At 42.8% G+C, this 22342-nt stretch overlaps 1 protein-coding gene across 1 annotated transcript; it reads right to left on the bottom strand.

Annotated features, from left to right (window-relative positions):
• Window positions 1–1953: 1953 nt before the first annotated feature.
• Rbbp7 (RB binding protein 7, chromatin remodeling factor) lies at window positions 1954–22098 on the bottom strand. Its single transcript, XM_048336839.1, has 12 exons — window positions 21773–22098; window positions 20751–20895; window positions 13704–13849; window positions 10835–11008; window positions 9790–9905; window positions 7583–7743; window positions 6604–6730; window positions 6422–6499; window positions 5796–5872; window positions 4662–4719; window positions 3072–3182; window positions 1954–2413 (listed from the first exon to the last, which is right to left on the bottom strand). Exons 1-12 carry the CDS (start codon window positions 21786–21788, stop codon window positions 2345–2347), a joined length of 1278 nt encoding a protein of 425 aa, XP_048192796.1. The 5' UTR covers window positions 21789–22098; the 3' UTR covers window positions 1954–2344.
• Window positions 22099–22342: the final 244 nt, after the last annotated feature.

Here is a 22342-nt window from a genome sequence, read left to right as displayed (position 1 = left end):
CCCTCATGTAGCTTTTATTAGGCAGAAGTTCATCATTGTCTTCTGCCTGTGTAAAGGTTGGTATTCAGTGTTGTTGCAATCAGCAGGGCTGAGGTGTAATAAGCTGCTCAGCGTAGGTGTAGAGGGCTTTTCTAGAAGGTGTGAGGCCTTGGCTCTATTCCCCACCCCCACCCCCCCATGCATACACATCAGCAAAGAACTGGAGACTTGCTGATTCGCAGCTCACATTCTCTGAAATGGGTTCCATTTACAAAACAAAAACACTGGAACTAGCATTTTCATGTTGGGAAAACTTGGCAGAGTGTGACCTGTAACTTATGCTTTCAGTCTCATTTCTTACTGTTAATCTTTTTTTCAGACAAATACAAGCATTGTCAAATTCTCTTATCCGTGGAATTGGAGACAGTTTGAAATTTGCCTTTTTCTTCCTTCAGTGTTTAAGGCTACACGATGACAGCGTCTTTCCTGTCTCTGGTATTTGTGTTGAGAACTTGGTGGAACAAAAAAGAAAGGTCCTACTAGAATTGATGTTAACACATTTCACTGAGCAAAACTATCAAACTGACACTTGTTAAATTGCTTACTGGACTGAATAAACTTGTTCTCTTTTATTTGTAAACTCCTGTCACATTCATGGTCTAAACTGCGTTGAAAGAAGTGAAAATTATCTGATGGAAGCTTAGAAAAGAATCCCTCTTCATCAGGCACTATTTTCTATCAGATAATTAGTCATGTTAATTAAGGGGTTAGGCAGTAGAGAAAAATCCACAAAGATCATCTCAAAATGAGTCCGAAGAAAACAACTCAGACAGCCTTGTAGAAATCCCCCCTGCCCTCTCTGGCTACTAAGTGATATTGTTGACTTAATTTCCCCCGGGGAAATGGAGGTATCATCAACTCTTATCTACCTTGAAATGAGTACTAATGATCATATTTCATGAGAACTGCTGGATGTACAGCTGTTAACATTTTGTCAAATCATGTGTGTAGCCCACATTTCTGTGTGGTGCCTGTCCTGTGTGGAAGACTGTAAATCTTGGACCTGTCTCATATTTTCAAGGGCGTTATAAAGCAATGTGATTTAACAGTACTTGGCCTGCTGCTTTTGGCTTATGTGTCTTTTTAGCTAGATGCTGTCGTGGTGTTTAAAAGGCTATGGATTCTGTTTGGGACACATTCAGAATCTCCTCCCACCCTCCCCGAGGAAGAACATCCTCCCCTGAAACTATCACGTCACCAGCCTCGTGTTGTGGCTTTGTAGCACCGCCCTGTATTTACCATATTCTAGAAACACTGTAATGCTAATGCTACTTAGGCTGGCCCAGAAAAGGTTTCAATGTTGAATTCACTTAAATTGCACCACCATACAATCTTGATGTATGTTATTTATAGTGGCAGTAGACCTCCAAGGTGTAGAGAAAAACTTGGGTCTTGGATAATGGACCATTTCATCCTCAAACTTGTAGTGCATTTCTTGGGTCTTGAGACCAGTATTTTTTAGTTATGTATGCAACTGCCTTTATTACACCTGGTTATCACAATTCAATTCTCAGGTGTTGCAGAAAAATCTACCTCTTTCAGACTGTAGATGGAAATAACTGTGAAAAAATGATGCAGATATCTTCTAGTTTGTGCTAAACACACTGCTTTATTTTTACAGCCCACGTCTTTCATGAGGATACGAATTGTTAAGAGGCAGTCTTGTTTTGCTTTTCAAAGACATTTTGTAGAGATTTTTCACTAATGTGAATCTGATTTTATCTACTCAATTCTGTATAGATTAAGTAAATATGTATGATAAATTTAACAGCTTCTGTGTATTCTTTTTGTTATTCATGTTGCCTTCCTTGTAGACTAGCAAGTCCAATGGTATAATTTGATCCATTTCTACTTGAGGGGCTACAGAATACACCCCCCCTCCTACCTCCCCACGTCCTCAATGAATGCAACCAATTTTATTTTAAAACTTTATTTCTGCAAAGCCAATCAAGAAGTGTCGGAAGGAAAAAGTGAAAAAAGTTATCCTTGCATATTTGGGAACTTGAGCAAGCACTTAGTTGGGAAAATGAGGACTTAAAACATCTGACTCAAAAGGCAGTACCCTGCAAACTTGTACTTTAAACGATGATGATGTTCTCCTTTAAGCAACATTCCTTTTTTCCCTAATAGCTACAAATATGATACAGTACGCAACAGCTCACTTGAAAGTGCTAGAATCAGAGGGTAAAGAACGCCATAAGCCATCCCACTTACATTTTCTACTATACAATGCCTTTTTGGCGCTTGACAAATCAAGCATTCTTGTAAGCATTACATTCAACAGAAACATCTTATACTTTGGGGTTTAAGATCCTTGTCCCTGCAGCTCCGAGGTTGTCACATCTGCCTCTTCATCATTGTAAATGTTTTCAGCCTGGAGAGAATAACAAACCAAATAAATCCGCACGTGAAACTGCCCCCCCAAGGTGTTCACCAAATCACCTAAAAATGCAATTCTCATCTGTGAATCCAGATTTTAAGATTCATGTCAATGTGTCTCAGTGGTGGAAATTAAACATGACATGTTCATAACTTGTTGGCTACTTTCATTGTGTTTTGCATCTTTTAGACGTCAAGGAAGGAAAGAACAGGCTCAAAGGAAGTTAGCTGCCAATAAGCAACTGCACATACACACCAAGCTACCCACACTCAAGTCATTCAGAGAGAGATGCTCTTTGCAAACATCGCAAGCATCACTTACAGGGAGTGATAGGAAAGAAAGGCTTAGTTAACAACTCGGCACCTTAGAAGTGTCAAGTATTTACAGCTTGAACACCTTGCCATTTCCTTCTTGTATTCTTCTTGCCTGTGACACAACAGAGACACTGGAGACAGAGCAGGGGTGCCACGTGCCACTGGACAGAGGGCCCTAATGAAATTTCGAGCACCAAAGGTTAAGCACCAACCAGACTGGTGCTACAACATAGTGGACAAAGCACCTGTATGTAACCAAGCTGTGTGTGCAATAGAGCATCTGCTTTTGTTTCCTTGCTAGAAATATTTAGTAGGAATTACATTCTACCCCAGCTCACCATTTGCCATATCTGCATGATGTTATCCTCCGACACTGAGCAAATGACCCAAGGCTCATTGGGGTTCCAGCTGAAGTCGGAAATCTTGGCAGTGTGTCCTCCATGAATGAACTGTATAAAGGATAAAGTCTTGGTTTCAAATCCTCTCCTGTTAATCCTAATACAGGGTTTAAAATAGTTTCTAGATCACATTTTGGAGGGGGTAATTGCCTCACAGTGTAGAAGGCAGGTGACTCAAGCTTAATCCCTATTCCATTACTTTGTAAACCTTGAAATTGGGATGTGGAAGTACTGTGTGTGGTTTCACAATAACAAAAATGTTAACACACTGTTTTGAGTTGAGAAGTCACACTGTATCTGTGCTGTCCAGGAGCTTGAACTCAGGGCTTGAGTATTGTCCTTGAGCTTTTTTCCCCCTAAAGGCTAACAGTCTACCACTAGAGCCACAGCTCCACTTCCATTTTGGGTTCTTTTTTTGGGTAGCTGAGCTAGGAGTCTCATGGACTTTCTTACACCAGCTGGCTTCAAAACACAACCTTCAGATCCCAGCCTCCTGAATAGCTAGGATTACAGGGGTGAGCAACTGGCTCCTGACTTGAGAAGTGACACTTTGAGGTCTCAGCCAATTATATGCCATGTTACCTAGTCATTTCATCAGTTACAAAATGTGAGATGGGATCTACAAGTGTTTCAAATATGAAGGGGTACACCAGTGGAAAAAAATGCTACAAACGCTGAACCTGCTATTCTGCCTGATGCTCACATCACCTCTTTGGCTGATTTTGGCCCAAAGCCATAATGAATGGAAACCAGCAAGCTGAAGAATGAAAGAGTTTGCTAAAGACTTGGCATAGGCTAAAGACTTGGTATAAAGTGTCTAACACTCTCAAGGCCCTTCTTTACTTCTGAGTGAAGCACAAGTGTACCCCAAAATTAGTACTGTCCTAAGAGTAACATGAAATGAGTATGACTGGAGAAGACAAATGCTGAATGCAGAACGAGGACAAAGAACCATTGCTAAATCTGGCGATGTTTCATGCAAAAGTGAGTGACCTGGACTTGAAAATCAGGTCATTAAAATGTTTCCCATAAATTATATATTGCTAATTGAACAATGCTATTTTCTCTCACTACCCAAGGCCTACAGGAAATATTACAACTAGAACTAGTAAGACAGTTTCTGGGAGCTCCAACTACTCTCTTACTAAATCTCACTGTGTTGATAAATGTCAAGGCCCAATCACAGGAACATTTACGACTTCCATTTTGAAATTACCTGTACAAATTGAAACTCTGACCCTCCCGCGCCCCCGCCCCCAGTACTGGGATTTAAACCCAGGGTCTCATCCTCATGCTTGCTCAGTTGGCACTCTACTATTTGAGCCATGGCTCCAGCCCAGCTTTTTGCTGGTTATTCTAGAGATGGGAGTCTTGTAGACTTTTCTGCCTGGGCTGGCTTTAAGCCAGGATTCTCTGGTTCTCAGCCTCCGGAATACTTCAAGTATTCCAGGCACGAGCCGCTGGCTCCTGGCTTGACACTTTCTAACCTCCGTGTAGTGTGTAGTACTGAGCACGAGAGCAAATGCGTACCAGGAGCTCTGGAGGCCCATCTTCCGCGTCTTCGGCCGATTGCTCTTCTCCAATTTTGCTATTAACAGAGAACGTAATACTTTCGTTACTGAACTAGTATCAGGTCAGAAAGTTCATCTTATACCACAGATGTGCACACTCACTGTACAAACAACTTATTTTTATATGATAATCAAGTGAGGCTTTTAATATTTGGTGAGAAGGTAGGATGTTTACTTTCTGGAGAAGGAAGGCTTAGAGTTATTCCTAACTGAACTGCAGAATGAAAAATTGTTCTTCGCGATGTGGTGTTTACTGTAATAGGATTAAAAAGGCAAATACATTTAAAAAAAACCTGGGGGAGAATGATGGAAGGTGTGACACTGATCAAAATGAATTGTACTTATAACGTATGTACTGAGTGGAAACTTCTGTACAACTACTTAAAGATAAACTTAAAACTACTTAAAGATAAACTTAAAAACTACTTAAAGATAATAATAAATTTAAAAACTACACGTGTAGCCTCTATATTCTTGAGGCCTTTTGCATTTCAGGAGTGAAATATTATACAGCAGTAGCATGAGTGCCTAAGGAAAGAACAAACAGCTTTTTCTTGTTTGGTGGAGGTAGTGTTTAGACTTCTGGCCTCGCTACTTACGCAGGCGCTTTACCACTTGAGTCACTTCACTAGCCCCCAACAATCCAGCTTCTCACTATGCAATGTGGAAGCCAAACCAAGGTGGGGGGGCCTTTTTTTCTTGATGCTAGGCCTCTCACATGCTAGGTATGTTCTACCACTGAGCTAAACCCTGGCCCAAAATGAAAGGATTCTGTTTTTGAAACAATGTCACACTGAGATCTGAGAATCCTATTTGTTTCTACAGGAAGTGTATCTGCTACAACCATCTAGATATAAACACACATACCTACAACTTCATCTCTAAATTACCAACAAACAAAATTCATATCATAGAACTGTATTTCACGACCTATTTGTATTCTTTTACACACATACACACTCACAAAAGAAAGGCTCTTTATGAAAGTACTACATTTGGATTACAGCATATTGCTTTTCTAGTTTATGGCCTACTCCCTCATCTACCACATTAGTATATTTATACAGTATCTTGCCCTCAGAGTTGACATTACCTTAAATCCCACACATTCAGGCGGCGATCAGTACCACTTGAAGCGAGAATGGTCTCATTATGTGGAGACCAGTGGACCTAATAATACAAATTTTGAAAGCACAGGTTTTGAAAAACTCTTACCAGGTTTGTTTTGTTGCTCTTGTTCTAAGAGATAATGTTTTCTCATCTCAGTCTAGAGTTTTCCTTGTCCCAGTCTTCTAAGAATTCTTGGAGGGCCTACCTCCCTAGCCTGTCCCTAGGTAGGTCACATTCCCCGATATGGAGGAAATCCACAAGGGGGTACCAATCAATCTAATTCAATCCTAGAACCTTTCATTTTCAATGAAGTCTGTCTGAACTTATTTAAATTTTACAAGACTTTTTTCATTAATGGCATACCTAACTGATAAATCTTTGGATTTCACAGGTTCTGTTTGGCAGAAGTAAAATAAAATTACTTTGGATGAAAGGCCTCTCAAAGAGACCTAAGCTATTTCCCACTATATTACTTACATTTTAGAACCAAGAACCTTAAAAAATGAGCATCTCATGCCCATCATATAAAAGGAAACACTAAAAAACAATTCCCCTGCCATAAAATGACTAAAACTCTAAAACATAGACACTAGAAAAATTGTCACATACCTGGAAAATTTCATCCTTATGCGATTCAAAAGTATGGAGTTTTAACTTTAAGTTACGCAGGTCCCACAAAGCTACAGTCTAAAGATGGGGGAAGAGGAATGATTTTTGCAATTTAAGACATTTGAATTAAAACCCAAAACAACTGAGTTTTTTTTTAGAAAAGGCAAAAAAACCTCTGACACCTTATCCGCAGAGCCAGTTGCTAGAATGAATTCACTGTAGGGATTGAATGAGAGGCAGTTGACCTCGGCGGTGTGCGCGTCCACCAAGTGGCTTGGCTTGGAGGTGGTGTTAGATCTGGTGTCCCATCTAAAACACAAAGGTGCAAGGTACGCAGCGCTCGAGGAGGACGTCCATCTTCCACATCCTCTCTCGCATTCACGCTTTGCAGTCAGAGTGATTCCACTCTGCTGAAAGCTCTGCTATGCTCAGCCCTCGGCAAAGACATCAACTACACAGCGGCCAATTTCCACTTGGACCACTAATACCAAAATCAGATAAATAACAAGGGCTATTACTTCTGCTTCCTCCTTTCTTAGATGCCCAAATTACCAATAATATCGAGCCTATACAATGTACAGAGTATGTACAGAATAAGAGGGTACCTACAACTAGATTGCATTTTCCTTCACATGTGCATAGCTATTTAAAAACTAAACTACTTATTCATATAGCAGCTAAGTCTAATGGAAAACGATCACTACATATAGACCACTAAGTTTTTCGTAGCGGTACTGGGGCTTGAACTGAGGGCCTGGGTGCTGTCCCTGAGCTCTTTTTGCTCAAGGCTAGTGCTCTACCACTTGAGCCACAGCCCATTTCTGGCTTTTGTGGTGGTTAAGTGAGAGCCTCATGGACTTTCCTGCCCGGGCTGGCCTTGAGATCCTCAGAAATCAGCCTCCTGAGTAGTTAGGATCACAGGCACAGGTCACTGGCATCCATCCAGCTTGCATCATTTTTTTAAAAAGAAATCAGAGTGAGACTAATTGGAACACACTGTAAATCATGTGTGGAAATGTTAACAACAAATCCCCCTTTGTATAATTAATGTAAGTTAATAAGAAAGTGTAGAGATAAAAAACACAAACCAATCTATATCACAATCAGCGATGGTCATTCAGATCACCTATCAACAATATCCCACTGCCCTTTCCACCTTACATCATAAGTTTCTGATCATCAGCAACAGATCCAAACAGTGACTCATGCAGCAGATGCCAGGCCACGTCTTCCACAACAGCAGAGTGGCCAGTAAAGATTGCTTTGGCATCCACAATTTTGCCTTCCTTTGGTCCTGCATTAATATCCCACAGGCACACAGTCTGAGGAAGAGAAGGAGAGGAGAAAAAGATGTATGACAGTGAATTAATTTCAAGGCTAACAGCTTATTAAAAACATCACAAAAAAAAACAATTTAACTACACAAACCGTCAGCTTCCAGGAGAGGAAATGTATAAAGCAAAGAAACCTCAAGGGGTGATGGGGGAGGCTGGCCGTACTAGCAGGCAATGGACAGTTCAAGTTTCCATCGAATCACAATCAAATTTGCAAAATTCATCCAGATAGCACAATAAATCAGAGCACCAGACTCACTTTAAAAAAACACACTAGATTAGAAATATTTGGAATAAAACCTAAAACAAGGCTCTTTGGACAAATTTCTCAATGGCAAAAACCACTACAGACATCAGGAGGTACGGCCAGAAACCCCTACAAGGTCAAACAGAGCCCAAAGGCCTGATCCTTGAAACATCAGAAGAGTTCAAGGAGAGTACATCAGGCCTCAAAGATCACAGAGGGCCACAAATCATAAGGCTTCATGATCAAAGTTTTCTTCTGATGTGCAGTCTTATAAAAAAAACCATTAAGCTATCAGGTAATGACTCACATTCAAAGGCTTAAAATCAGAAGTAATTCCTTTAAGGCACGTTAGTCTACTAATTACAAACCCACTGATATTTGTATTGGCTTCATCTCTTTCTAAACCATTTTTTCTTCCTGGTACCTTAGTTTCTGTTGCTACTTATATACATTCTGACATACCATTAATTACTTGCACTAAAGAGAAAGGACTATATGCAGGGTGCTCACCGACCCCAGCTCCCACCTCAGAAAGGGCCTGCAAAGACTGGCACCATGCCTGGCAGCTGGGAAGCCAGTGGCAATGTCAGCTATTATTATTAGTAATTCCCACTCGGTGTTTTTAAAAGGTAATTTAAGTTAGAGTAAAGCCCTATATAGGAAAGCATCACAAATAGATTTAGAAGTAAACAGCAAAATCGTCCTTTCAGAAACCTCAAAGCAGACCCTTGTTTCTGAGGCTCTCTCGAGTGGGGCTTAAGAATGCTGACACATGGGCTGGGGATATGGCCTAGTGGCAAGAGTGCCTGCCTCATATACATGAGGCTCTGGGTTCGATTCCCCAGCACCACATATACAGAAAATGGCCAGAAGTAGCGCTGTGGCTCAAGTGGCAGAGTGCTAGCCTTGAGCAAAAAGAAGCCAGGGACAGTGCTCAGGCCCTGAGTCCAAGCCGCAGGACTGGCCAAAAAAAAAAAAAGAATGCTGACACATGGGCTGGGAATATGGCCTAGTGGCAAGAGTGCTTGCCTCGTATACATGAAGACCCAGTTTGATTCCTCAGCACCACATATAGAGAAAATGGCCAGAAGTGGCGCTGTGGCTCAAGTGGCAGAGTGCTAGCCTTGAGTAAAAAGAAGCCAGGGACAGTGCTCAGGCCCTGAGGCAAGCTCCAGAGATGGCAAAAAAAAAAAAAAAATAAGAATGCTGACACAGATTTTATCAGCCACGTCCCCCCCCGCCCCCCACTGACTTGAGAACAGCAATTGGGAGGGTATTTTGATGGTGGGAATGAGGGAAAACCAGCTTGGGGTAGGGGTGAGTGACATCTTCACGGGCTTGATTTGCATTGTGAATCTGGCAGAAGGGAGACAGGGAATAACTGCTTGATTCGTATGGAATTTCCTTTAGAGAAACCTGGTGAAAATATTTTGGGAGTAGAATGGTCATAAAACTTTTGAATATACCAAACTGCCATTGAATCTGAAACAACAAAAACCTTGGCAAGGATTCAGTTCCACAAATGTCTAAGGACCTAGAGATCCTCTTTCAAACAGCAAGAAGGCTTTTGCCCATCCTCCCTCTATTCTAAGGTTGTCTCAAAAGAGCTTTGTCAAATCCCAAGACTCCCAACAGGAGTTAAAAGCCCCTACTGAGTCCTGAGAAAATGGTATGGCAATAACCAGCAGTTTTATCTGGCTACATAGTACTCTTTCAGTGCAGAGCGGCCCTGTGACACTTTCACTCTCAGGAGTTGAGCAGATAGATAGGAAGAACATGGGTCTCACATGGTCATCGGATGCACTCAGGAGATGTCCACTCAAATTAGAGTTCCAGGAAAGACCATAGCCTTCCTTTTGGTGACCTCTTAGCCTAAGATCAGGATTACACTCTCCACTTGGGTCTAGGAGAAAAAGAAATACATTATCTGTTTACTAAAATTGGTAAGAGCAACTTTTCACTCTATTATGCTTTTCTTGGAAAACCTTTTACTATTTCCAACACAGAAATACTAAAACTACAGTTATACCACCAATCTGTGTAACAGCAACCCTATTCTCTCAGCCCTGGGGCAAATATTTCTAACATAGTAGGTCTGATCACTCAGCTATAGTATGTCTCTAGGGTAGCCTATAATCATAAATGGCCCTTGCCCAGTGCCTGAGAATGGGACCTTCAGAACGCTTTTTAAGTCACTGTCTGACAAAACTATATATGCCCAAAGCAATGGGATATGCTGTAGCAACTTGTTAAGACTTGTAGCAATGTTTAGGCAAGCATTCACAATGTACCTAGCATCACTGTTGGATGCTCAGTTTTTATTACCACAGCTGGTCACAGAACAGGATGTGTCGGTGACCAGGACCCCCATAAAAACTCCAGTTCCTCAGACTCAAAACAGGCTCTTCTAGGCACACACTCAACACATGCTCCCATGGTTTTGTCCTATGCGGCCCTGAGAGGAAGGCCTGACAAGACACGCCTGACTCCTCTCTAGAAGGTTATCCACTTATATCTATCTTTTTCATCCTGCTGTGTTCTGGACCTTTTCTTGCAATAAACGTTCCCTGTGATAACCTGTTGTTAAGGCCTTTTGGTAAATCACTGACCTCGATGGTGGTTATGGGACTCCTAAAGCAATCTGTAAACCTTTAAATGACTTTTAAAGGGCAGGGATAGAACTCAGTGGTACAGTGCTTGCCTAGCATTTATGAGGCTGTGGATTAAATCCCAAAACCTCAAAAAAAAAAAAGACCTTACAAGCATTACCATTTTGAATTTTTTAAAAAAGCTCCCAGCAATGAATGGTCTGTTAACTCTGTTATTACATACCTGGCTTAGCAGGATGCTTTGTATAGTCAAAAACCAACACGTCAGAAGATGGTGTTTTTGTGGCAATGATATGAGGATTCTGCGGCATGTAACGAGCGCGGTTCACTTCTCCTTCATGGTTAATCTTAATCTCACACTCAATTTTTCCTGTCACAGAACCAAAGCCACCAAATTCTAATGTGAGGGTAGAAAAAGAAAAACACATCAAGCTCAGATTAAAATTCTCAAGGCACTTTATTTAATCTACTCAACAGAATTTACACTGACAGAAAAGAACACAAATTGATGTGAAAGAGAAAAAAATCTAACAATGTGGGCCACCTGCCACTTGGAATCGATTTATTCTCAAAGCCCATCTGCACTGGAAAATACACTATTAATTCAGTTATGTACAACAACTAAAACCAGCCTTTCACACGTGTGAAGTATAGTTATTCATACATATTTCAAATAACCAGTGCAGGCCAGGTCCTGACCTCAAACCCTAGTCCTGACAAATAAAAAAAAATAGTTAAGCCAGGTGCTGGTGGCTCACACTTGTAATCCTACCTACTCAGGAGACTGAGGTTGGTCCAAGGTTCAAGGTTTGAAGCTACCTTGAGCAGGAAACTCCAAGACTCTCATCTCCTCTCATTAACTATCAAAAAAAGCCAGAAGCTGAGCTGTGGCTCAAGTGATAAAGAGTGCTAGCCTTGACCAAAAGCTCAGGTAGCCAGGTACCATTGGATCACACCTGTAATCCCAAGTATTCAGGAGGCTGAGATCTGAGGATCGAAGTTTAAAGCATGCCTGGGCAGAAAAACCCATGAGACTATCTCCAATTTACTCCTCAAAAGCTGGAAATGGTACAGTAGCTAAAAGTGGTAGAGGACTAGCCTTGAACACAAAACTCAGAGGCAATGCCCAGGTCTTTGAGTTCAAGCCCCAGGACTGGCACCAAAAAACAAAAGAAAAAATTTACATCTTGAAAAATTAAGATCAGGGTTGGGACTGTGGCCTAGTGGTAGAGTGCTCGCCTAACATGCAAGAAACTCTGGGTTCGATTCCTCAGCACCACATACACAGAAAAAAAGCCGGAAGTGGCGCTGTGGCTCAAGTGGTAGAGCAGCCTTGAGCACAGAGAGGTTCAGGGACAGAGCCCAGGCCCTGAGTTCAAGACCCAGGACCAGCGAAAAAAAAAGGTCATAAATCATCTGAAGCTATTCAGTTAACCCTGGTCTAGTTGCCTAGCTCATCTATCTCTCACCACCACTGACCTATGGGCAACTCTTAGGAACACAGACCTCAAAATGTTCTTCATGTCACTGATGGATGATTTTGTTATGTACACTAGGAGCAACAGCCCATGCTGTTCTAGTTTGCCAGGGTTGCTCTGCGCAAATATCAAGGCTGATTGATATGCACCAACTTTCATCACTGGGACCCTGACTTCCGGTTGTCCTGGCTGCGGGCCAGCAGGACATGCCAAGCAGCCTTCCATCGAGGAGAGACCTCCAAGGGTCTGCCCTGGGCCAATACACCACATATGTCCTTAGAGCTTGCTGCCGCAGAGAAAACACATCTTGGGTGGCCTTGGAAGAGACTGTGCTACACCTCCCTGAACTTGCAAATACTTATCTTGTTCCTGGTGCTTTTGTTCGAGTCTTTAATAACAAACTTTAGTCACAAATATAATTTGTTATTGAAACGTTTTGAGTCCTACTAGCAAAAATCACCATACTTGAGGTGGTCATGGAAATACTAAAACGGAAATATTTGACATTTTTAAAAAGTCAATTGCTTCCTAAATTAGTGTCTCTCCCCGGACAAACAAAACTATTAACTGTTTTTGATGCATACACCAACACATAATTATACATTCCAGTCATTCACTTAGTTTACCTTGGACACCTTTACTAGTGCATACTGATTTTTTTCCTCACATTTTCATTGCTTTTGTGTCAGTAATGGGACTTAAAAGTAAAAGCCTCATTCTCTTGCCTGGCTCTTTCCTCCCTGCAGCTGGTGTTTTATCACTTAAGTAATACCTTGGGTTATGACTTTTTGCTGGTTAACTGGACATAAGAATCTTCCTGATTTATCTGCCTGGGCTTCAAACTGTGATTCCCAGAAGATCTCATGGGAACCCAGCAATTTTTCTCATTCTTATTAATTGCTGAGCAGTATTTTGGGGGGGGGGGGGGCAGTATTTTTTTTTTCTGGGCCTAGGCACTGTCCCTGAGCTCCTTTTGCTCAAGGCACTCTACTACTTGGGCCACAGCAGCACTTCCAGCCTCTTCTGTGATTGATTGGAGATAAGCATCTCACAGGTTTCCTGCTCAGGCTAGCTTTGAACTGTGATCCTCATATCTCAGCCTCCTGAGTAGCTAGGATTAGAGACTTGAGCCACTGGCAGCCAGCTGAGTAGTTTTTCTCTTTAATGTGTTACCCATCTCAGATGAACATACATCTGTTTTGCTAAACTGATCCCATTTTTTTTTGCCAGTCCTGGGACTTGAACTAAGAGCCTAGACACTAGCCTGAGCTATTTTTTCTGCCCAAGGCCAGCGCTGTACCACTTGAGACACAACTCCACTTCAGGCTTTATGGTGGTAAATTAGTGATAGTCTCATGGACTTCCTTGTCCATGCTGGTTTCAAATCATGATCTTCAGATCTCAGTCTCCTGGGAGGTTGGCATGAGATGCCAATGCCTGGCTGATCTCAATGCTTCAATCCTGTAAATATTAACGTGAAATCCTTGCACATGTGAGTAGCTCTGTAGAAGTTATGCTACTGAGTCAAAAGATAATAGTATACAATTTTAATAGCATATGCTTTTAAAAAGGCATCTCATTTTGACAGCAAATTGGAATATACGGAATACCTACCACCCTTGTCGCTGTCACAATGGGAAGCATCAAACTGTGCATCATCATTGGGAATATGAACTCGAGCCACCACCAGATGATTCTGCTCATCAGATGTATGAGTTCCCAGCACCAGCCAGTGAAGGGCATAATCCTTTCCTTCCGGCCTGTACAAGGAAGAAATCAAGTCACACTAAGCCTACAGGAAAGCTTTACTTGTTAACAACTTAGTCTATTCCCTCAAACTACATTAAAATTTCTTTAACAAATATATGCTGAGGATCATCCACAAACCTGGTCCCTATCTAGTTACCAACTTTTAAATCATATGTTCAAAAGAAAGAAACATTCAAATCACAACATGAAGGCTTGCTTCTTTCTCAAAGATCCACACCCCTTTGCCTAAATTAATACGCATCATACCTTTTCTAGAGCAGGTCTCTGGGGAAGGCAGACAAAACAAACCGTCTATCTACACAAGAGTCCATCACTGATTCCTATACTTGCATATTCTGATTTCCCACCTAAAAACAACTTCTGCCCATGGTCTTCTTAATATACTAGACCCTCCATTCCTGCTGTTTCTAATTTCTAGACACAAGGTATAATGAAAATAGTGTTGTATCAGGAAAACTTGAGTTTAAATCACTTCAATTAGCTAACTGGCAACCACCTTGGCACTTGCTTCTTTAAAAAATGAGTTTAGGGGCTGGGAATATGGCCCAGTGACAAGAGGGCTTGACTCATATACATGAAGCCCTGGGTTCGATTCCTTAGCACCACATATATAGAAGACGGCCAGAAGTGGCGCTGTGGCTCAAGCGGCAGAGTGTTAGCCTTGAGCAAAAGAAAGTCAGGGACAGTGCTCAGGCCCTGAGTTCAAGCCCCAAGACTGGCAAATAAAAATGACATTAAGTGCAAATGACATGATGTAAAACAAGCTGTTTATGCTACCTATACGTTATGAAATAGACTTAGTTTTACCAAAACATTTTTGTTACCTGCTCTCTGAAACTCATCTCGAAGCTGAAGAAATTGGTAGCCTTCTTGGTACCTTGGTCCAAGCAATGATTTCTGCATTATTAGCAATGCTTTTCCCCTTTGTATTGTCTAGAACAGTAATTTCCAACTATGCTCCATAGTCCTACTCCAATAAGGAAGCAGTAAGGATAAGTATGACTCTAGGCTTCAAACACCAACAAACTAGGCCATCTGTCTGTCCTTAAATTTTTGTGTACAAAAGGGATCAGCATTTTTTTGGTTTTTTTTTTTTTTTTTTTTTTTTTTTTTGGCCAGTCTTGGGCCATCAACTCAGGGCCTGAGTACTGCCCCTGGCTTCTTTTTGCTCAAGGCTAGCACTCTGCCACTTGAGCCACAGCGCCACTTCTGGCCATTTTCTGTATATGTGGTGCTGAGGAATCGAACCCAGGGCCTCAATATATACGAGGCAAGCACTCTTGCCACTAGGCCATATTCCCAGCCCACGGGATCAGCATTTTTTAAAGGTTAGAGGCTACTTCTAGGCGTATAATTTAGTAACAACTTACAAAATGGAAATGTTTTCAATCTTTGGCCTATCATAATACAGAACAGGTAACTCTAAAATAGGTATAGGTGGTGATCCAAGCAACAATAAGTTATCTTATCTGAGGGGGGAAAAAACACAAGGCTGGGATGTAGCTCAGTGGCAAAGTGCTTGAGTAGCAAGTACAACATCCTGGGTTGGATCCCCAATACCAAAAAAGAAAAGACAAAAAACAAAACAAAACACAACTAGTGGGCCTCCAGTTGATACATGCACACTACTGGGCCGAGATTATGATGTGGCTATTAAAGAAGGTTAATATTGGCTGGGTGCTGGTGGCTCCCAACCATTAGTCTGTAATGCTAGCTCCTCAAGTGGCTGAGATTTGAGAATCCTGGTTCAAAGCCAGCCTGAGTAGAAAACGCTATGAGACCCTTACCTCCAACTAACTGGGGGAGGAAAAAAATAACCAGCAAAAAGCGACTGGAGGCATGGCTCCATGCTATCTGAGTAATAAGCATGTTCAGAAAGAGTGGGGCCCCAAGTTTGAATCCCATTACCAACCAACCAACAACAACAACAAAAAGAGCCTATCCATCTTTTTTTGTTTTTGTTTTTTTGCCAGTCCTGGGGCTTGAACTTAGGGCCTGAGCACTGTCCCTGGCTTCTTTTTGCTCAAAGCTGGCACTCTACCACTTGAGCACCACTTCTGGCTTTTTCTAGATATGTGGTGCTGAGGAGAGGAACCCAGGGCTTCATGTATACGAGGCGAGCACTTTTACCAACCACTAGTCCATATTCCCAGCTCCGCCTATCCATCTTCAGTTATTAGAATCTTTTGATTCAGTAACTCCACTGATAAGAAAACTCAGCAAATGCAAAACTGCTCTATTTCAAGATCTGGGTATATAGACATTTGCCTACATGTACAAGGCCCTAGGTCCAATCCTCAGCTTTTAAAGTATGCCATAAGAAAGTTGCCTAACTTTTAAAAAGAGAATAGCACATTAGTAAATGTTTAGTATAGGCACCTGAGGTAAAGTCCTTCAATGAGCCAGGCAGTTAGAACAGTCAGCATTTCTATGGTTGTGTATGATGATAAAACACAATCACAGTCCCTTCAAACAACATAAAATGGAACCCCGCAAAACACTAAGTAGTCTTCAATAGCCAAGAAAGAAAATTGTCTGGAATTTTTTTCCCCAGGCCACTAAACATCCCACAATTCAACCCCATACGTTTCTGTTTTTGCCAGTCCTGGGGCTTGAAATCAGGACCTGGGTGCTGTCTTTGAGCTTCTTTGTGCTCAAGGCTAGCGCTTTACCACTTGAGCCACCGTGCCATTTCCAGCTTTTTCTGAGTAGTTTATTGAAGATAAGAATCTCATGGATTTTCCTTTCCTGGGCCAGCTTTGAACCATGAGACTCAGATCTCAGCCAACCGAGTAGCTAGGAATATATTCATTGTTAAATTCCTAATTATTAATATATAAAAGCAATCTGTCTGGGCTGAGCAACCCTAATTCAAAAATCAGAAATTCTCCAATATTGGAAATCTGCTGAGTCCTGATGTGACACCACAAGTTGAAAATACCACACCTGAATACTCAGTCACAACACAAGAACACTAAAAATATTGTTTAAAATTACTTTCAGGGGTACTGGGAATGTGGCTTATTAGCAGTAGAGTGCTTGTCTAGCATGAATGAAGCCCTGGGTTTGATTCCTCAGCATCACATATATAGAAAAAGCCAGAAGGGGCACTGTAGCTCAAGAGGTAGAGTGCTGTCCTTGAGCAAAAAGAAGCCAGGGACAGTGCTCAGGCACCGAGTCCAAGCCCCAGGACTGGCAAAAAAAAAAAAAAAGTACTTTCAGGGACTTGAAATGTGGCTTAGTGATAAGAGTGCTTACCTAGCATGCATGACGTTCTGGCGTTCAATTCCTCAGTACCACACAACAGAAAAAGATGGAAGTGGTGCTGTGGCTTAAGTAGGTGAGTGCTAATCTTGAGCAAAAGCTCACAGACAGTGCTCAGGCCCTGAGTGCAAGCCCCAGGACTGGCAAAAAAAAAGTTACTTTGAAGCTATGTGTAGACTTGGATCCCAGCCCCAGGACTACAGGCAAATAATATGCCAAGATAATAAAAATTGCCAAACTTCAAATGCTTCTAGCCCCAACCATTTCATATAAGGAAAACTCAGTCTAGTCTACTTAAAAATTAAGTAGAACCGGGGCTGGGAATATGGCCTAGCAGTAAAGTACTAGCGGTTAAGCCCTGGGCTCGACTCCTCAGCACCACATATACAGAAAAAGCCAGAAGTGGCGCTGTGGCTCAAGTGGTAGAGTGCTAGCCTTGAGCAAAAAGCAGCCAGGGACAGTGCTCAGGCCCTGAGTCCAAGCCCCAGGACTGGCAAAAAACAAAGCAAAAAATTAACTAAAACATTATAGATAGCTTTTAAAAAGAGTAGTTTTGTACAACTATTTAAAGCTAACACAATTTAAAATGTAGTTTTCATTGAATTCCCCAAAAATAGAAGCCTACAACTTTTACAAATTATTTTTTAACAAAAAGGGGTGGAAGAATCAGCCTTAGTCACCACTTCTGTGAGTCTTACACTTCAACATGTGGGATTTTAGTTCCCTCAAATACAAGCAGTTGATTCCTACAAATACCCATTTACTTACTACAGACTAGACAATTCAGAGACAGAACGGCTAAACAACTTGTCTTAGTTCGCAAAGCCTAGGTCTCTGTCCTTGAAGTCTCTTCTCTTTGCTATTATACTGTAGTAATGTTAAAAGGTCCAAAAAGGTTAAATTGTCATTAATAAGGTTTAAAGCTCTTTAGCAGGAAGAAAGAGAAGGCTAATGCACACAAAACGCCAAATGTATGCGTATTGTTCAATATATGATGCTCAATCTACTTTTTGAGACAGGAACTCATTTGTGTAGCTCAGACTGGCCTTCATCTCATGACTCTCCTGGCTGAACAGATTTTAAAACAGCCTGTGATGGGTATGGTGCTGCACACCTATATTCCCAGATACTTGAGAGGCAGTAGGATCTCAGTTTGAGCCTAGTTTAGGTAATATTAGTGAAGAACATATCTTTTCTTTTTTTTTTTTTTGGACTCAGGGCCCCAGGCTTCTTTTTGCTCTAGGTTATCCCTCTGCCACTTAAGCTCATTTTCTATATATGTGGTGCTGAGGAATTGAACTCAGGGATTCAGGTATACAAAGCAAGCACTCTTGCCTCTAGGCCATATTCCCAGCCCAGAACATATCTTTAAAAAAAAAAAAAAAGGACTAGGAGCTTACCTCAAGTGTAAAAACATGCAAAAAACCCAAACAAACAAAACACCTAGTTAAAAGCAATTGCAAACTTTACATCTTGGGTGTAGCTCAGCAGTAAGCACTTGCTTAGTATGCATAGGACTCCGCTTCAATCCCCACCACAGTAAAAAAATTTTACAGTAGGAACCAGCTGCTGATGTCTACACAATCTTAGCTACGTCTACAATCCTAGCTACATAAGAGGCTGAGACCTCAGGATTAGTTTGAGGCCAAGCAGGAAAGACAAATCTGAGAGATAATTTTTTTGTGCTGTCTGAGTTTTTTTGCTCAAGGCTTGTGCTCTACATTTGAGCTACAGTTGTTCTTCTGGCTTTTTCTTTGGTGTTTAACTGGCGATAAGAGTTTCAAAGACTTTCCTGCCTAGGCTAGCAGCTTCAAACTATAAAATCTTCAGGTCTCAGCCTCCTGAATAGTTAGGGTTATAGGCATGAGCCAACTAGCACCTGGAAATCAACTGACCAACAAAAAGCTGGAAATGGAGGTGTAGGTCTACTGGTAGAGGACCAGGAGTAGAACAGGACCAGGGAGAGCACAAAGCCCTGAGTTTAAGCACTAGTACTGATGCACGTGCATACATGCATGTACACACAGAGCCAATACCTACAGGAGTCCATTATTTAGCACTGCCAGATTCTTTCCAAGTCTGTACATTTATACTTTTCTGAAACAGCTTTGTGCAGTGGCAGTATCACAGCCACCAAGGTTTATGTGAGAAGCCAATGTTCATATATGAAATCTGGTAATCATACATCATTTTATGTAAAATTAACTCTTATTTTTATCACATCACAAAATCCTCCTATGACTTTGATTTAATCTTTAAACTGTAGGTTCCACAATACGCAACTCCAGTTGATGTGGCTTTTAGAAAAGGTGCAAATCTGAGAAAGGTGGGTAGCCTGATGAAGTGATGTCTTCCTTCTTGAGAGAACTGGTCCAGGTTGGTTAAGTTAGGGTTTGCATGTGACTAAGCCCAAGCAATAACTTACCAGCTGTTGCATGATTTTGGTTACAGTACTAACCTCTCAGCTTTATGAGTACTAACTTCAATTTCCTCATTGGTAAATCAACGATGGTTAAAATGTACTTACATCATAGTAGGATTACACCAAGTAACCGACATAGAACTCAGATACATCAGAACATGTTCTATGTGTGCAATCAATGTCAACAATTACCATAAATTTATTTATTTTTGTGCTAGTATGGCGGGGGGCTTGAACTCAGAGCTTCTCTCTCTCGCTTGGCCTTTTCTGCTCAAGGCGGGCACACTATCACTTAAGCCACACCTCCACTTCCAGCTTTTTGCTGGTTAATTGGAGATAATCTCTAGGATGTTTCTGCTGGGTAGCTTTACCTAGGATCCTGAGATATCAGCCTCCAGAGTGGGATTGTAGGTGTGTGCCACACACACAATTGATATAAGTCAATAAAGTGCTTTCTTAAGAAGATTAACACTGGAGCTGGGAATATGGCCTCGTGGTAAAGTGCTCGTCTTGTATGCGTTAAGCCCTGGGTTCGATTCCTCAGCACTACATATATAGAAAAAAGCAGGAGGTGGCGCTATGGCTCAAGTGGTAAAGTGCTAGCCTCGAGCAAAAAGAAGCCAGGGACAGTGCTCAGGCCCTGAGTTCAAGCCCCAGGACTGGAAAAAAAAACAACCTAAAAAAACAAAACAAAAGAGCGCAAGGCCAAGTTCAAACCCCGGTAGTGGCAGGCAGGTATGTAGGTGTGTAAACGTGAACGTGCGCACATCAAAACTAAATAAATAACAAAAAATAAATAAAACTAAAAGATTCATTTGGGGTATCTTTTACATTTGTGTTCATTTTGCAAAAATTTGTCAAGTGATAAGCTTTTGTTTACCTTTCTCAGTGTAAGCTATTTTCCAATAAAGTTTTAAAGAAATGCATTGGTCTAGCAAGCAGAGATGCAGATGTACACTTAAATCCAAGTAATGTCAAATATATTCAGTATTTCCTACAAACATCATGAATTTAACAAATTATTATCTCTCCATAAGGCTAAAAATCATCTCATAAATCACATCCGTTTTGAAGATGAAAACCACCTGCCACCTCATCTAAAGGGTGAATGCATTGTTTAGGTTCTAGGTATGAAATGGCAAAACTAGAAAATTTTAAACAGACAGCTAAATTTGTGCAAAATAAAAGTTGTCTGAAACCCTTACTTAGTCACTTCAGGAAGCCACTGAACAGTAAGACTGGGCCACTGAAGAGCATGGGTCATAACCAGGTCATACAGAAACGGTGTATTCTTCTTCCAGATTTTATATTCTTCATTGATGACACGCTCCTCCACAGTATCTTCAAACACTGAAAATTTGGAGAAAGCCCACACAATTAAATGGTTGAGAGGGATCAAGGTCCAAATCCGTACACAGATACTGGAGGTCACCTCGAGATGGCCACACCTATTCTTTCCTTTTACTTAGAACATGGACACGGACAAAACTAACTGGTCTTTGAGAACATGGAGAGAATGCAAGCACCAGGAAGCTTCTATTTTTCACTTTGGGGATCACTATCTCCTGCGTGGAACGCATCGGATTAATTTCTTGGACATGAAGATTTGTTTGGCCTGTTACAGCCATTCGCACCTGTTCTAAGATGACGACGACCTGTACGGAAAAGGGGGCTCCACGACCCACTAGGAAAAGGCAAATCCACGTGCAGCAGAAACCCGTAGGGCTGCTTCCTCCATTCCCCACCCCCCCCCGCCCTCCCCCACCAGGAGAGGCCTCAGCTAGCACGACGCCAGCGTCGGCAGCCATAGGCTGGCAGGATCCACAGCCCCCACCCCCATCCCCCGGACAAGGGCCGCGACCCCGGAGCGGATGACGAGTGCGCGCACGCGCGCGCAGAAAAAAAAAAAAGCCGCCGTGATCGTTTTTCAGCAGTGACCGCCTCCGCCCTGGGGCCGAGGGCGCTGGAGGGAGCGAAGCTGCCAAAGGGAGGGGTGGGGGGGAGGGGGGCCTACCCTGGGCCCCGCGCCCGGCTCCGGAAGTGCTCGGGGCCCACTGCAAGGCGGCCCCGTCCGGCGCAGGCCCCTCGAGGCGCGCGCCCAGCCTCGCGCCCAGCCCCGCCCCCTCCTCCTCACGCCAATTCGCGCCTTTCAGTGGCGCGTGCCGCGGCCTCGAGCGCCCGCCGCCCCCCGCCGCCCCGGCGCGCGCCACCCGGATGGGCCTCTTACTCTCTTTACTCGCCATCTTGCGTCGTGTTGTTCGCCCCTCGTTGCCGCCTCGGACTCTTTTCGCGAGCCAAGAGCAGCCCGATTACTGGCGCTCTAGCTTTTCCCAGGAGCGTCACGCACTCCTAGCTGTGGAAGCTGGAGCTCCGTCCGGTCTGGGTCCTCCCCAGACGCCGCGTCCTTCTCCGTGGCCTCCTCCCCGCTCGCGAGTACCGAGGTCTAAGGCGCTCTTCTCTCTCTCCCTCTCTCTCCAAACTTGGAACGAGACTTTTCAACCCGCGCCTCAGCCCGCCCAGGCAGCTGAGCGCAGGCGCAGTGGTCCTGGGAAAAATGAGAGGCGGTGGAGAGGCGGGCCTGGGAGTCAACGACTCAGCCGCTTCCACCAACCGCAAGCAGCAGGCGGGCTTTACGCAGTGTTCGGGGGCGGACTTTGGAGAGGATGGGTGGGACGTTCCGCGGCAGGAAGTTAGGCAGGCGCAGGCGCAAGGATTCGCCCGGCGCTCCCAGGGCTGGCCGCGGGGGTGGATGGGGGCGCGCGGGGGTGGGGCGGATGGAGACTCGGTGTGCGCTGGC

This window comes from Perognathus longimembris, chromosome 28, assembly GCF_023159225.1.
Source record: "Perognathus longimembris pacificus isolate PPM17 chromosome 28, ASM2315922v1, whole genome shotgun sequence".
NCBI lineage: Eukaryota > Metazoa > Chordata > Mammalia > Rodentia > Heteromyidae > Perognathus > Perognathus longimembris.
Note: the sequence above shows the minus strand (reverse complement) of the source record. Positions and strands in the feature narration are given on the sequence as shown.